The sequence below is a fragment of the Stegostoma tigrinum genome, chromosome 4 (assembly GCF_030684315.1).
Source record: "Stegostoma tigrinum isolate sSteTig4 chromosome 4, sSteTig4.hap1, whole genome shotgun sequence".
NCBI classification, from domain to species: domain Eukaryota; kingdom Metazoa; phylum Chordata; class Chondrichthyes; order Orectolobiformes; family Stegostomatidae; genus Stegostoma; species Stegostoma tigrinum.
Window position 1 is genome coordinate 65,945,587 of NC_081357.1, and position 16,978 is coordinate 65,962,564.

The window sequence follows — 16,978 nt, forward strand, 5'->3', positions numbered from 1 at the left end:
GAAGGTACCCCTCTTCAGAATCCCATCTCTTCCATTTTGCTTAAAGCTCCTATATAGCCCCCATTTATTTTATTCACTAGGACACTGGTCCCAGCATGGAGCTAGTGAAGCCTGTCCCATCAGAATAGCTCCTTCTACCCCACTCCATACCAGTGTCAGTACGTCATGAATGGGCAAGCTTCATGAACTGAAATTCGTTCCTTCCATGCCATTCTTTGAATCTCACATTTAACTCCTTGACTTTATTTACCTACACCAGATTGCCTATGGCTTAGGTAATGTTTATATGATTATTATCTTGGGGATGTGCTTTGTAATTTAGCTCCTAAACATCCAAATTCTTTCACCAGGAGCAACAAAACAAGATGTACCTTGGAACAAATATATATATGGCACTTATATAGAGTCCTAACATCATAAAATCTTCAGCATGATATTGAAGAGTTCTATGTAAGTTAAACTGAAAAACATATTTACGAATCTTGGGCCTTTCAATCAAGGCATAGGAACGGGAGTAAGCTACTCAACATTAAATCATGGCTAATTAATAAAGTATCATTGATCTGCCATCAATTACAGGAAACTCGTTTTTTGTAGATTTCCTCTACTAGCAAGTGGTGATCTGCTGGAAGGCTGGTTTCTATTTGCATCCTTTATCTTAGCAATAACTTTAAGGGAAGAAAATACATCCACTTAGATTGATCAAATCTGTTTTTCTGAGCTGCTGCTAAGGTTAACATCAGTCCTTTTTATTAGTGCATCAGTGAAGGATTATGCAAAATTTGAGATGAGCATATCACCAAGGAAAGGCAGAAACTGGACTTACGGGAGCACTACTCCATTTCTATTGCGGGTAAAAACCTAATCATCAGGTGTGAGGTCTCTCAGTGTTGTATGTAGCACAGGTCTGGCCCATGCCCTGAATCTGCACCAATGCAAATACCAAAGTCATCTTCCACTTCATCTAGAGGTCAAGGGTGGACTGAGTCCTCAGGGACGTCATGTACGAAGCTCTGGATAAAGGAGGGAAAGATATACCCAATATCTCCATCATCCTGGCAGCCACCATTGTGTGTGGCTGCAACAAGCTGTGCATAAACCCTTGTTATGCAAAAGCAAAATGTTACGACACACTGAGGTTCTACCTGGACCCTATGTTGTGAAGGATGGGTCTGGCCTCAGAGTCACGTAACACTCCAAATATTTGAACCATTTTGTTCACCTGTCCTTTATGGAAAAATTTGCAAAGAAAAATACCTTTGACCACAAGCCCATCAGGAAGTGGTCAGCATGTAGCGTCTTCAAGATCTTGCAAGAAAATGAAAGGGTGGTTTCTGTTTAGTGGTTTTCTGAGCAGACTGTCAAAGTCATTTGACAGCTGCCTCATCGCCAGAACTTTCTAACAAGTGCCAAGATGTAGCTTGATTGGTGGTGAGAAGGGCATCTCCTGCCAAATCTCCCACACCTGACTGGTGTCTGTGCCACTGCACTTTGCCCTCAAAGCAACTGCCCTGGGGAAGAGAATGTCACACACCTTCTTCTGGAACGTGCCTTTATAAAGATGGTCTAGACAGAGATGCAATTGTTTGTCATGATTTGTGACATAGGATTCTGCTGTACGAGCCAGTCAGCAGGACTCTCAGAAACAAGCATCAACTGTACCTGGAGGACCATCAACTTGGTGAAAATCATTCTTTGAGCTTCCATTGTAAACAGTAGACCACGACAGAGTGTCGCAGACTAACACATTCCAAAGTTTAGGACTACCTGCTGAGGGAAGTACTGAAACTTGGGGCAGTGGGGAAAGACCAGTGACTAAAGTCTTCCTGCTGAAGTATAACAAAGGTTGATTTAGCTGTCAGGCCCTTCTGTCCCTCAGAATGAACATAAATAGTTTCCTGTCTGGTAGAAAATGCCTTTTGTTTTGCAACTGTAGACAGGCTCTGAAAAATATCAAAATTCCATCTTTTTTACCTCAAAAACACTGTATAGATCTGTTTAGAACATATATATGTAATTATGGATGATTTTTATGAATAAAGCATATTTTTGAAATTAAAAACAAGTCATTAAAAACACACTAAATCGTGAAACATCATCTGATAGGTTCAGTGTCTTTTAGAGGGACTTGGGTGAATGCATTACTTGACTGCATTCTCTTGTAAAAATTTGGAATACCCATTATTTCTTCAAAATTTGTGAACCAATGATTTTTTAATTTCTGATCCCAAACTAGTCAGAGACAAATGCAGGATATTTTAAATGGCATGATCATTAGCATTAAAATTAAGTTGAACTAGCTTAGTAGGAATTCATCATATGTTAGTCCTGGATGATGCCAATTTTCCACAAGCATTGACCTTCAGAGGTCAATAAAAAATACGACCATAAGAAATAGGACACTATTCAGAATTAACATATTCCATTAGGGCTTTTAAATGGAATGGTTCGTGTTTGTCATCATAATTATTACAAGTGTAAATCTCTCCCTGTGCATAAAAATAAACATCCCCAATTCTTTTGCCGAGACAAAGATGCTGTAAAACTATTCTTTCCCCTAAATAGCCTTAGTGCTGTTGAAGCACTTCTCTTGGGAATTTTGAAGTCATCATTTATTCTTTAGTGAAAGTGGAAATGGTGCATTACTTAATGTAGGTATTTAACTAAAACACTTCCTGGTGCCAGTAAAAGGTGTCATTAAGCTCTTAAATATGGAAAGGTTATTCATTTCAGTCAGTGTTTGGCAACCAGGTACGTAGGTAGTTTTTGGATCCACACCTGCACACCTACTCTTGGCACAGCTTGACCTTGAGATCCTGGTGGCAAACCAACACAGAAGTGAGTACCACCAAGTTATGTGCCTTACCCACCTCCAAACCAGATCCTGCACTACTTTCAAAATCCCAGACCATGACCCTACATCCCAAATTTTGCTCCTGTTGTTCTTGATATGAATATGGCTTTTGTAATTGGCACAAATGTGATGTTCTTACATACAAACACCAACTCTTGCTGTTACTACTTCCAACTGGTCCAATTATTATTTATAACTTTGGTGTAGACTGTCTCAACATTCACAATTCATAGCGTTTCTTTAATTTAGTCCACTTCATCCCAAAATAGTTGACTGCACATTTTCAGTTAACTAGTATTAAATTTGCTGCTGTATTAGCTTAATAGGATCATGGAATCCAAAGTGTGGAAGCAGGCCATTTGGCCCATCAAGTCCACACTGGCTCTCCAAATAGAATCCCAACCTCTCCCATCTCTGTCAACTAGCATTTCCCATGGTTCATCCATTTAGCCTGCACATCCCTGGACTCTACAGGCAATTTAGCATGGCTAATCCACCTAACCTGCGGGTCTTTGAACTGAGGGGGGAAACTGGAGCACCTACAGGAAACCCACGCAGACACGGGGAGAATATACAAACTCCACAACGACATTCACCTGAGGCTGGTATCAAATCCAGGGCCCCAGAGCTGTGTGGCAGTAGTTCTGCCATGGTCCAAGTGGTATAAATGGAACAACAACTGTCAATATTGAAACGTATGGCTCTCATGATCTTCAACATGAGGTTAAAAAAAGGTTGCAATATGTCTCAACTGCAATAAAATTAAGTGTAAGTTTCATATCATCTTAGGCAGAAATATATATTTTCATACTTCCTTTCATCTTTGAACATTTGTTACGTTGTTGTAATGATTGATTCTTTCCCTCACCGTTGTTGACTCATTTTTACAGGGTATCTACAATATATACTCCTCAAGAGTTGAGCATCCTGTGGCCTCTTCTGATACAATTCCCAGGTATCCTGACATGGCAGTTATACAAGTCCAGCCTTTGACAAACCTCCAAGCTATACTGTATTTCTTTGTTTTTTGCTATTTGTACATGCATCTGGTTTGGGGAATGGGGTGGGAAGGGGTGGTAGTGTCAACTGGTTCAGTTGGCTAGATGACTGGAGTTAGGTACAGAATAAAGCCAACATGAGGAAAGGCTGAGGGACTTGAGGCTGTTGTCATTAGAGAGAAGAAGGTTGACAGATGACTTAATTGAGACATATAAAATAATCAGAGTGTTGGGTAGGGTGGATAGGGAGAGCCTTTTCCTTAGGATGGTGACGGCAAGCATGAGGGGGCATAGCTTTTAATTGAGGGGTGAAAGATATAGGACAGATGCCAGAGGTAGTTTCTTTACTCAGAGAGTAGTAAGGGAATGGAACACTTTGCCTGCAATGGTAGTAGATTCGCCAACTTTAGGTACATTTAAGTCATCATTGGATAAGCATATGGACGTACATGGATTAGTGTAGGTTAGATGGGCTTGAGATCGGTCTGACAGGTCGGCACAACATCAAGGTCCGAAGGGCCTGTACTGTGCTGTAATGTTCTATGTTCTATGTTTAACATCTCAGGTTAAACCCCCCTATCTGGTGTGCTAGTACGTGAAGGCACTGGTTATTTGCTTTATGGATGTGGTTTCTTGCCTTATCCCATGCTTATGGAGTGGTTACCATTAAGCTCTACATAACCAATATATCAGTCCAGCAGAGAGGGATGCCTATGGCCCTCCGTTATTTATGGCTCCACACTATTCTGCAAAAGCCTGGATCTCCTATTGCTGAGATGTTTTATGATTGGACGTAATGTTCTGATTATCCAGGTAATTTGCAAAGTCATTTTGTAGTACAGTTAAAGATATCTAAGCAACAGATGGAGCTCACTGTTTTACATTGCAAATGTGTGGTGGCAACATGAGTTATGTTTGTCACTAATCTGATGCTGATATCAAGGTAATAAGATGTTCTGTCTATCACACAAATGAATAATGTGAGTGTATGAATTTCAGTGATGCAATACCACATATATAGGCCATATGTCCCAAAGACTGATCATATCAATCAGCATTTTTCTCTCACTCTGTATAAATGGCGTTTTCTATTTAACTTGGTATTCCTTGTGAACTGTCCTGATGACAACCTGGTGAAAAAGTTTGACAAAATGCCTTTATATTCAGCGCTATCCATTTAATTAGAAATACTTTTAAATTGTTGATGTTAATCAGAAATAACTGACCGTTTGTAAATCTTCATCTAAACTTGCACCTGTAGAAAAATATAATTTCTGCCGTATCATGGCTGTACATCAGAAGCAAGACTCATACTTTTAGACACTCAACACTCAATGCTGTCCCTAATCAGGTACCTGGACACAACTTTACTTAAGTTATTTATTAAGACATAATCAAATGTATTTAACAATGATGGATTCCATTACGTTACAAAGTAGGTGAGTTGGAGCCCATTGTTTCTTTTAGGGAGAGTAGACAATATTTGCCCTTGAAGCCTTATTTCATATATGAACTACACTCTGCCTATTTAAAAGGGGCACCCTCTGAGTTTAGGTGAGTGGTTTGGACAGCAAATCGAAGCAATGTACTAGAGGTAAGTCACCCAGTGGGTTTTAATTACTATCCTGCCTCACTTTCACTGACTATCACAGTGTTAGATACATATAGTACAATATCAAGCAAGCTCACTTTACAAGCTTATGAATTTCAAATGCATTTTTCCAACAAATTTCATATTTTGTTTTGAAAGTTGATATACATTGAAATTATCCTGACATTAATTTGTTTTTAATTATTCTTTAGGTGTGCTATTTCATACATTTAGGAAACAAGATTGCTTTATATTTGAAAAGTGAAATAGGAATTAAAATAGTCTGACCATGAACAGGCTGAGAACAACCTCATGGTGTTTCCAATCTGAGTCATAGGTTCAAAATGTCATGTCAAATTTTACCGTCAGCATTTATTGGTGTAAGCCAAACAGGTCAAATCATAATCAATGAGTGTGATACAAGAGGAATAGAAATTAAACTTTCAGTTACAGCTAGCTAAAGAAGAAAATTATCACACACCACAAAATTCTTCCTGAGGAACATGACAATTGAAAATCTGGAGATCAAGCAAAGGACAATCCAAATGTAGAGCCTGCATTGGAATTTATTAAGGGAGCTTTCTAAAACATATGACTTGGGTCACAAAGATCAATGTTAAAATGTGAGTATTATAAGAATGTGAAAAATGAGTACAGAGATAGGACAAGCAGAAGCAACAGCTTCTGTACGTTCATACAACAGTCCTGTTTCATTTGAACTATGGCCAAGAAAATAAAGGGGCAATCACTTATAGCAAATATTACTATATGAAAAACAATTCAGTTTCTTAATGTTACACAACATCACCAGAACCTAAATTGCTCAATCTGAAATAAAGCATCACAAATATCAACACCTGGACTATCTTAATAACAACTTACTATCGTCCAATTACTGCTTCATGCAAGACTAGGAGATTCATTGTGACTTTATCATTGCTGAAGACAGGCAGGGCTGGAGGGTATTATTTCACCCTCCAACTCAACTTTACTTGGATTTCTTTCCTCTCTTCCTACCTTTCCTATTTTTGTTATTTTTGCACAGCCTTTGAGAGCCAGCACTTGTAAATTGTTCTTTTAATTATTGACATGGTGATTTCATTGTGGTCTGTAAGCAAAAGGTGAGCTGCATTTCGGGAGCTACTTATTATGCAGTGTTGGTGTTCCCATTCCTGGGCCAGCAGGCCTGCTATCAAGTCTCACTTGTCATGGATATATATCATAATGATTCCGAGCAGGTTGATTAGAATAACTACAAGAGCTACTTTTCAAGGCCCCTAATGGCACTGGGGTAGTGTCCCTATCTCTGGTGTAGATGGCCAGAGTTCAAGTCTAGCCTGCTCAAGAGATATGCCATTAAGTGTCTGAGCAGGTTAACATAAAAAAGTCCATATTTTGTAATTGACAATCTGTTAATTATTTAAGTAGCAGAGTGGATGATTTGGTGGTGATGTATTTTGTCACAAAAAGCTATATTTAGCATGAGGGAAATGGATTGTATTAGTTCTCCCTCCAATTCCATTTTGATTTAGTCCTTTCATCTTTTCCAACCTTTTCGTTTATGTGACTGTTGACAAAATAATCATAACCAGAGAGGAAGTGTTAGAGGAGTTGGAATGCTTGAAAGTGGACAAATTACCAGGGCCAGATGGATTGTTCCCTAGGATTATGAAGGAGGTCAGGGAGGAAATAGCAGATGTACTATCTTCCAATCTTCATGAAATGTAGATGAGGTGTTAGGGGACTAGAGGAATGTAAATGTAACTCTGTTGTTTAAAAAGTGTACAAAGGAAATGCCAAACAATTAGAAGGCAGTTAATCTTACTTGACCAGCAGAAAATTGTTAGAATCAATCCTGAGAGATTGATAAACTGTCACTTAGATAGGCATGGACTAGTCAGGGATAGTTAGTGTGGCTTTGTTGAGGGGAAGTTGTGCCTTACAAATTTGATTGAATTTTTAGAACAAATTACAGGGAGGATCAATGAGGGTAGTGCAGTTATGTTGCCTACATGGATTTTAGCAAAGTATTTGACAAAGTCCCATATGATAGACTGGTCAAAAAAGTAAACGCCCATTCCATACAGGGTAATGTGTCTAATTGAATCCAAAGTTAGCTTAGGAAACAAAGCTGTTTCAAGTGCTGTTCCACAGTGCTTGGTGTTACAAGTCCTGCTTTTTGTTCTATACATTAATGAACATGGAGGACATAATTGAGAAATTTGTACACGGATTTGTGGTGGATAGTGTAGAGGACAGGGAATTATATAGGTTTGGAGGACTGCAAGAAAGTGGCAGGTGGAGTTCTGATAATTGTGAGAAAATGCATTTAGGAAGGTCAAGCAGTAAGAAGGATTTCACAATAAATAGGAGTATACTGAGAGGGGTAGATGAAACAAACAATCTTGGCATGCAAGTGCATAGTTCCTAAAGGTAGCACTACTGGTAGATAAGGTTGTATTGAATGCTCTCCTTCATTGGCAGAGGTATAGATTACAAAGTAGGAATATAGTGTTGAAAATTTATGAGACACTGGTGAAGCCACAACTGGAGTATTGTGTGCAGTTCTGGTCACCACATTACAGGAAGGATATAACTGCTCTTGAGAGAGTGCAGAGAAGACTATCTAGAATGTTGCCAGTACTGAAGAATTGTCGCAACGAAGGGAGATTGGAGAGATGGTGACTGTTCTTCTTTGGACAGAGAAGGCTGCGGGGCAACAGATTTGACGTGTGCAAAATTGTGAGAGGCAGAAAGAGTAGTCAGGAGGAGCCTTTTTTCCATGGCAGAGAGTTCAAAAACCAAGGGGAAACTTGAGGAAAAATCTATGACCACAAAGGATGGTGGGTGTCTGGAATTCACTACCTAATTTGGTGGTGTAAGAAAAGACCCTAATCTCAAGGTGCAGATCTAGGTGCTTTTAAAATGAGTTTAAAATGAATGCTGTAAGCTGTAGGACAATGGGTTTTATAAAGAAGGGATTAGAAAGGGAATCTGAATGTCTTTGGGCCAGCATGGACAAGATGGGCCAATGGCCCCCTTCTCTGCTGCATTATTTGCATGGTATTGCTTGTTTAGTTGTTTAATTGGGTGGCATTGCTGGCCAGATAGAATTCATTGTTATCCCAAATTGCCCAGAGGGCAGTTTAGAGTCAACCACATCGCTGTGGGCTTGGTGTCACATGTAGGTCAGACTGGGTAAGGATAGCAGTTTCCTTCCATAAAGGGCATTAGTGAACCGGATGTTTTTTTTTCTGACAATTGACAATGGATTTATGGCCATCGCCAGACTCTTAATTCCAGATTTTTAAAAAATTGAATTCAAATTTAACCACCTGCCATGGCAGGATTCAAACAAGGGTTCCAAGAACATTATTTGGGTTTTTTGGATTAACAGTCCGTCATCTCCCCTGGGTGCTTGGTTTACAAAAACATCAGGCTCCTTGCTGAGGGGTCAGGTAAAAAAAGCTGCATTTCACACTTGGTTTGGGGAGGGTGTGGGCATGTTAGTGGACCTTCTTGTACGCCTGCTTATGTGCCTGGCCATCAACAGGTCCAGACAGCAGATTGTGTGCAGCGTGGTAATTCCCTTTTGCCTGCTTCTCTTCTGAGGATAGATCCATGTCTATGTGGCCTTGGAAAGGATAGGTATCCGTACCTTCAAGGCATTCAGAGATAGATGGGCACCACAAATGTTAGACTTCTTTAAAAATCATATACCAAACAGCTTTCTCCCATGCACAAAATGAAAACCCTATAAAACATATCTTTCAGTTTTTCAAACTCAAGGACTACTTTTCTTGAACATTCGCTTCAATCCTTGACCTGCCTCTTACACAGCTGCAAATACTTCTTAAATTGAATATTTTTAAAGGAAATGTTTGAAGTTCAAAGGCTCTTCTTCAGACATAACTTCTATTCAAAGAAGAGCTCTGTGTTTTTCTCTCCACAAATGCTGCCAGGCCTGATAGGTTTCACTATTTTTTTTTGTTTTCATCCCCAATTTTCCAGTTCTATCAAATCATTTGATCATTTTTGGCATATTGATTAGATTACTGCTGAACCATTCAAACTCAGGAGAATATGTCAAGTTCATGTATTCTGTCATCCTTATTTAACCTTTTGAGCTTTGGAATTTTTTGACAGATCCTCCCTTCCTAGATTGGGATATCCTTCCAAAGTTGTGGTACCTGAAAATGAATGCAATATTTCAGCAGGAGTCTAATTAAGATTGTGTACAACTTACCTCACTATAAATGACTTAGATGAGAGAGTACAGCATAATTTATACAAATTGTTTAATAGAAAAATATGTGAAATTGCATGTTGTGATTAGGACATAATAAATCTTCAAGGTGAAATGGATAGGTTGGAAAAGTGGGCAAAAAATATAGTAGCTGGATTTCAGTATAAGAAATTGAGATGACATGCACTTTGGTAGGAAGATTCAAAGGCAAACTATTAAAGAAATGAAGAGAGACTCCAAAAATGCGAAACACAAAGGAATCTTGTGCATAAAACACAAAAAGTTATTGTGCAGGTTGAACAGGTAACTAAGAAAGCAAATTGAATTTCATTTTCTTTTCAGTTTTCATCTTTATTGCTGGGGGTGGGGTGAGGGGAGGGCGTGGTGGCGGTTGCAGTTTAAAACAGGAAATTCTTGGTACCAATGTGAAGGATGAGGCCAGACCTAAAGTATCCTGTACAGATTTGGTCTCCATTGTTAAGAAAGAATACATTGCCAGTGGAGATAGTTCAAAAGAAATCCACTAGGTTGATCTCTGGGATGAAGATATTAGTTTATCATTAGAGTTCTGAAGAATAAGGGGTGATCTTTGAAACATGCAAAATTCTGAGGAGGATTGACTGGGTAGATGTTGAAATGGTGTTTCCATAAGTGGGAACTCAGCTACATATTTACACAATAAGAGGACATTCGTCTAAAACTCAGAAGGAAGCATTCTTTTTCTCACAGTAAGACTGAAGTCCAGAATTCTCTACACCCAAGAGTTGTGGAGGCCAGATCATTGGAAGCATTTAAAGAAACATTAGATTTTTGATTATATTGAGGAGTTGAGGACTATGAGGGGCTGGCATGAAGGAGGAGTTGAGGACTGGAACGGATCAGTCATGGTCTTATAGAATAATGGAGCAATCTTGAGAGCTGAATGATCTGCTTTTTCTCTATTTCTTTATCATTGTTTTGCATATCATATGAATTTCCCATTGTATGAACAAGTGTGTTGGAATTTTTGCACACTGTTTATGCACTCATAAGGTCAACATTGCATAAACAGAATTTTGGACTTAAATCCTAAGAAAACTATTCAAAACAGGTACTAAACCCACTTTAAATATTGTTAGATAAAATCTCTTACAGTTAGGTTTCACAATCTTATGCAGCAGTTTAGAAATGACAATATGTGAAATTGATCTGTGATTCAGCTTTCCTGCTCTATCTAATTTTAAGTAAGAGGCAGTTAACAATAGCTGAATGAATTCAATAAATCTTGCCAAATTTGTCTTTACTTTGTACATAAACAATATACAATATAATAAGCAATCCGGCAAACCTTATCACTAAAACTCTCTTCCACATGGCAGCACAATGCAATGTTAAAGAACACTGGATCAGCAAACCACAGTAATTTTCATGGTTTTCCAGTGAAATGCAAGAGTGTGTTACCTTTATACTGCAAGTTAGCAGAAGTGGGGGGAAATATCACACATTCAACAGTAGGTAAAGACAAATGGTTTCTTAGGCTGGTATATAAGCAATTAAATCACATTCAAAAACTGGTCATTCAAAAAAATGTTGTTCGGAGCAGCATCTTACCATTTGCTTTTAAGTAATTAGCAATCATGATTGATGCATGACTTCAGTTTCAATCCTTCCATCTCTAAATAGTTCAATGAATTCCAAATAAGTTTATAATAAATCAATAACAAAGTTCTGCAACAGATTTGTCAGCCAGGGCCTTCACTCCAAGCATTAATGCAACTTAATTATAATTGAAAAGCAGAAACCACTTTGCAAAGATGCTGAATTTGGAATTTAAAGAAAAACATGTCAGAGAGTCTGGAACTTCCATACAAAAGGGCATGGTTTTCAGGAGTTAAAAGGAGTTACATGGGGCCGATCTGATTTCCATCAATATCACAGTGCAAAAGATTGTGAATCTTAAACAGCTAGACTGAGCCTTCGAAGTCAAATGCTAAATAAGGGCAGATGTGTATGTGAATGTTTTCCTTGCAATTTCTCCTAATGGCATCCTCATATAACCATATGAATAATGAATGTGGTAGATTTAACAAGGCAGCATCAGTGACACAGATGAGACACTGAAGAAGTCATATATGCTGGAACTATTACAATTTTTTAAAGAAGTTCTCAGCAATGAAGACCAGAACTTTTTACATGATAAATTAATAGAATTTATTTTTCAATGGTAATCCCCATATTTTGTTATTAAAAGGATAAGATAATACAAGTAGCCAGGGAAGCAGAATTGAGAGTGATGATGTTCGAAGAAGCTGATATCTGTTCTATAGAGTATGAAGACTCAGGGCTCTTGAATAGATTTCCCGTTCCATCTGTTCTTCTGAAGGGTATGCTCCCCATAGAAGGTATCAAAGAGTTGTGCTAGCCCTTTTCTAAACAGCTACACCCCACTTCAAAAAGGGGTTCAGAATTGTTTTCAGCAATGTAAGTGACCAATACATTGAAACTTAGTTTTGAATTGGTCCAAACTACCTTCGGTGACCTCTGCCATATTTCCTAGTCAGCCGTTAGCATTGCAAAAGAATATCATTAGTACTGTGTTCAGGTGGATCCTGTAATTCAGTGGAATCTGCAAAATGAATTAATCTATTCCCATAGACAGGCAGAGCTCACACAGTGGTCACAGCTGTCAGAAGATCTTTGGGCTTGGAAGTCTCACAATGACAGCCACTTCACTTTATTAGAAGGAAAGCGGTTTCACGCCATCAATATCAAGCTATAATGGCATCACTTGACCCTGCGTATTAATGTCCATTCCCCAGAACATTGTCACAACACTTCATTACTTGTTTCTATGCAAGAACTGATGGTCCAAAGCCATTTAAAAAGATTGTTAAAGTCATTATACATCCCTCTTGTAGAGCTGGTTTATTACTTCATGGACTATCTGTAGACAGAGAAGAAGACGCACTTGTGCACAATGAAGCCCATGAAACTTCGAGTGTGATAAGTTATTAAGTGTTATTCCAAAATCTGACTTTAGGAGCGTGATCATATCTGACACAGACCTATGTTGCAGTCCAGTTCTAAAACCCAGAATTACGAAGTGAGTTGTGTGCAATATAATGGTGCTCAGCAGAAAATATTACTGCTTTCTGAAATTGAAGGTGATGATCATTAGAAAATGGAGCTGCCTGTAAATTAACATATTTAGAGGATACTGCAAAGGAAGGAGCAAAACATCCATCAGCTTGCAGCCAAAGAAGCCAATTTTTTTTTCAAAGCTACAACAACAAATCCTTTAATCATATAAACTAAACCAAAATGTTACAGATGCTAGAAATGAAAATTAAAAACTGAACATGTTGAAAATAGTCAGCATGTCTGACAGCATTTAGAGTGAAATAGAGAAATATAATTAACATTTCAAGTTGAATATGACTCCTTTAGATCTAAAGAAGGTTAAAAATGTGATGAGTTACATGCCATTGAAAGGAGAAATCGAAGAACAAAAGGGAAAGTTGGAGATAGAGCTGAAGGAAGGAAAGATTAAATGACTAAGGTGTCATGAAACAAAAGGCAAAGAATATACGAATGGTTAAACTATAGTGACAAAGCATTGGTCCAGAGTACATGTAAATGCCAAAATGATAAACAGCTTTGTCTGAATATAGATACACCAGTAGCAAAATTCAAATTGGCATGTCATGAAAAGTAACAGAATAAAATGGGCCTCAGAGTTTATTTCTGAAGTTTACGAACTCAAAGTTTTCAGTCCAGAAGGCTGTAAAATGCCGCTCAGAAAAAGAGATTCTGGGTCACGAGCTTGCATTGAGCTCCACTAGAATATTACCAAAGGCAGAGGGCAGAAATGTGAGTGTGAGAGTATGATGGAGGCATAAAATGGTAAGTAGTGGGAAGGTTTTATTATGCTTGAAGACCGAGTGCAGGTATTCTTCAGAACCATCACCCTAGTCTATCCATTGTAGAATGGATTGCAATGTGAGCAGCAAACATACTAAGTTGGAAAGTACACCTGAATCACTGCCTCGCCTGTAAAGGGATGTGACATCAATAGAGAATTGGAGGCAACTCAGGCTAGGAAACTGCAAAAAATTGAAACTATCTGGATTGCAGAAGAGTCATGAATGTACTCAATAAAGGGAGAAACTCAATAAAGGGAGAAGCACAGAGAAAAATCATGAAAAAAAATTATTCAGTGGAGCAGAATGGAACAATTAATACATCAGGGCAGGTCAGCTTGTGGATTTTGAGAAGAAGGCGGAACTTGGATGTTTAGGTTTGGAAGACTATGAGTTAGAGATATCAAAACATAGATTTTCAAAGGTGATGAGTTCAGTGACTGTCCTGGAAATAATGCCTTGATCCCATGAACCATCTTCTTACACCTCATTGAAACATACATGCCCAAATATATTTGGACCTTATCTCAACAATGTAAATATCAGCCAAGTTATATTTCGGTCAGGTTAAGCATAGGGTACGCCTGACTCCAGCAAAAACTCACTAAGTCACTGTTATGCAGTGTATTGAAAGGGCATCTTCAATTACCTTGGTCAAACTCATTAACTTCTTTGAGATACATGTGGACAATGGTGGGGGTTGTGCTAACTTAGTATTACTTACATTCTCAAAATTTCTGCCCCACCTTATGGGGTTTCTAGTTTTCAATCCTGAGAAAACCATCTTTTCTAGATGTCACTTCAGCATTTAAGTGTTATAATTGCATCAAAAATGTTGGTGTCTGTAGCAATGTTCACTTCCTACATTGTGACTTCAAAATTCATATTTTAATCAACTGCTATAGTTTCAATGCTCTAACATAACTTGATTTCCTTGCTTTGGTGTGGCTGTATGCCAAAAACCACTATTGTCCTCACTACACAAATAATAAAAGATGCTCCTGTTAAAGAAAAGGGTCAATTAAAGAAAACTATAGTCCAATATTTCATTTTATGTCAAGGAATATTACACCTTTGCTGTAGCTGAAGTGAACTCTGAGCAAAAACACTACATTCAAATCCAATTCCAGGCACTCAAGCATCATGACAAGTCTAACCTCGAGTGCAATAATGAGAGAGCTCAGCATTATCAGAAATGCTACTTGCAAATGAAAAATTAAATCAAGACCAAGTCTGCTCATGACAGATGTAATAGATGCATGAGACTATTAAAAGAAGAGCAAGAGAGTTCTCCTCAAAGGTCTGGCCAATATTTATCCTTTCATCAATGTAGGTTATGTCTGTTCAATCGGGGAATCTTGCACCTTATCAGACAAGTAAAAAGATCAAAACAGTCAGATTTCCTTGGTTTTGACAGCAATTTGTAAACTTCTATCTGTGGAACTGAGCAATTTATCACTTACTTTCATATTTGCTTAAAGATTATTAGATTCAAATTTAACATTGTGAAAATAACTGACAAAACCACTTTATTGCACTGATTACACCATTAATTCATTTGCACAATGATACCAATTTTATTAAATAACCTGATAGTAAAGCAAAGCAAGAGATGTGGAGTATGCATATGGCCTTTACAAAAAGTAGAAGAGTATATAATATTGAGCAAAACATGATGCATTGTTTTTAGTCAAAGCATCCAAGATTATGCTGTCTTTCCCTTTAATTCATATCAATCATTTTATTTCTACTGATGTATATTAAACAGACAAGCAACTTCATGGACTAAGTATCAGTGATCTGATTAATGCTGTCATCCATGTGGAACTTCAACAATGCTGCTTTTATCATAATCCCCAAATGAATTTAAAATTCATGTAACTGAAATTAATTTGCCCATCCTCCACAACACACACCAGCAATAAATTCCCCCACATAATTTCTCAGTCTGCACAATCTGTGTTATTTATAGAAAGCTATGGTAATGTAACCCTGCTGCTGACTGATGCAGCCACTTACAATCCACACAGTAACAGTGAAAATCTTCTTTTTCCCAGGACAAAACACAATTAATTAGTTAATAAAGTGTGAAGCTGGATGAACACAGCAGGCCAAGCAGCATCTCAGGAGCACAAAAGCTGACGTTTTGGGCCTAGACCCTGATACAATTAATTAGTTATTTTCTTGGGGCTTTTAAATTAAGCACTTCTTTTTAGCACAGACAATATGCAAACCACACTGGCACTTTTGCAGCTCTTCACAATACCTTCAGTTGTGATTTCAGTCATATTGGCCAAGGTCCTTATTTCCACTTTCCTGGCGGTTCAAGTAATGTCTTCAGATATGATGAATTTGATTTCTCAGAACTATGACAATAATAAGAAACAAGGGGATGATTCTCAGACCTAGCAAATTGTGCTACTGTGGAGATCTTCTGTGCCTTTCGCGGAGTCCTTCCCCCACCAGCAAGAGCTTTCACAACTGGATACTTGTTGCTGGCAATATGGATATCAACTTCAATCTAAAATAGAAGTGTCTCACAATGTGTTTCCATGTTCCCAGTTTTAGAATCATTCATGTCTGAAGGAATCCAGCAACAGGGGACAGCAAAGCAGGAAAGGACACTGAAAAGCACAATTAGTCTATCACAGTTCAAGCTCTTGCAACTAGCCCTCTGTATATACTGCTGCCCAATGTGTAAATCAAAATAATGAAATATTTGCTTCAAGGTAACCTTATCCATTATTACTCAGTTTTATTATTAGAACTGTTAATACTTATTTCATTCTGCATTGCCTTTTTTAGCCATGGGAGGTTCCCTCACACCACTCGTGTTAGGAGGCAAAGAATGATGGGTACCAAGCTAATTTATTTTTTATATTCCTTCATGATTTAAATTCCAGCTGCCAGAGAAGATTTACAGGCAAAAAGGATTAGTCTTGTAATAAGCTAAAAATTATACAAGAAAATCTCCCTTTTTTTCTGTTTTCTCTATGTTATTATTTATTTGCATTTCAGAGTTAAAAAATTTTCCGCATTTAACTTTGTTCATGCAAAAAATTAACAATTTGATCTCAATTTTTATGAGAATTGAAATCCAACCAAAATCCTGAGCAATTACAATTGGTTGCCCCAATGCCCTGTTTCTTACAATGAGCCAGATCGCTCCTGCACCATAACAAGACACAAAAACTTGTATTTATACAGTGTCTTTCCTAAATGTAAGTTATCCCAAATAAAAGTTTTAGCCTACAAAGTAATTTTGTTCCAAATGAAAGTTTTAGCCTGCAAAGTAATTTTGAAAAGTAGCCATTATTGTAAGGAAGCACATGTATCTGCCAATTTGTTCACAAATTCCATAAATAAAAATGTGATAAATGGCAAGATAAT

General features: G+C 37.9%; 1 protein-coding gene across 1 annotated transcript in view; it reads right to left on the reverse strand.

The window, feature by feature from the left end:
- The window catches only part of trdn (triadin), a 433,668-nt gene extending 417,388 nt beyond the window's left edge, over positions 1 to 16,280 (reverse strand). The window contains exon 1 of the mRNA XM_059645698.1: positions 15,855 to 16,280. Coding sequence (XP_059501681.1) covers positions 15,855 to 15,876 — 22 coding nt within the window. The 5' untranslated portion in view covers positions 15,877 to 16,280. The remainder of the gene's footprint in view (positions 1 to 15,854) is intronic.
- Positions 16,281 to 16,978: the final 698 nt, after the last annotated feature.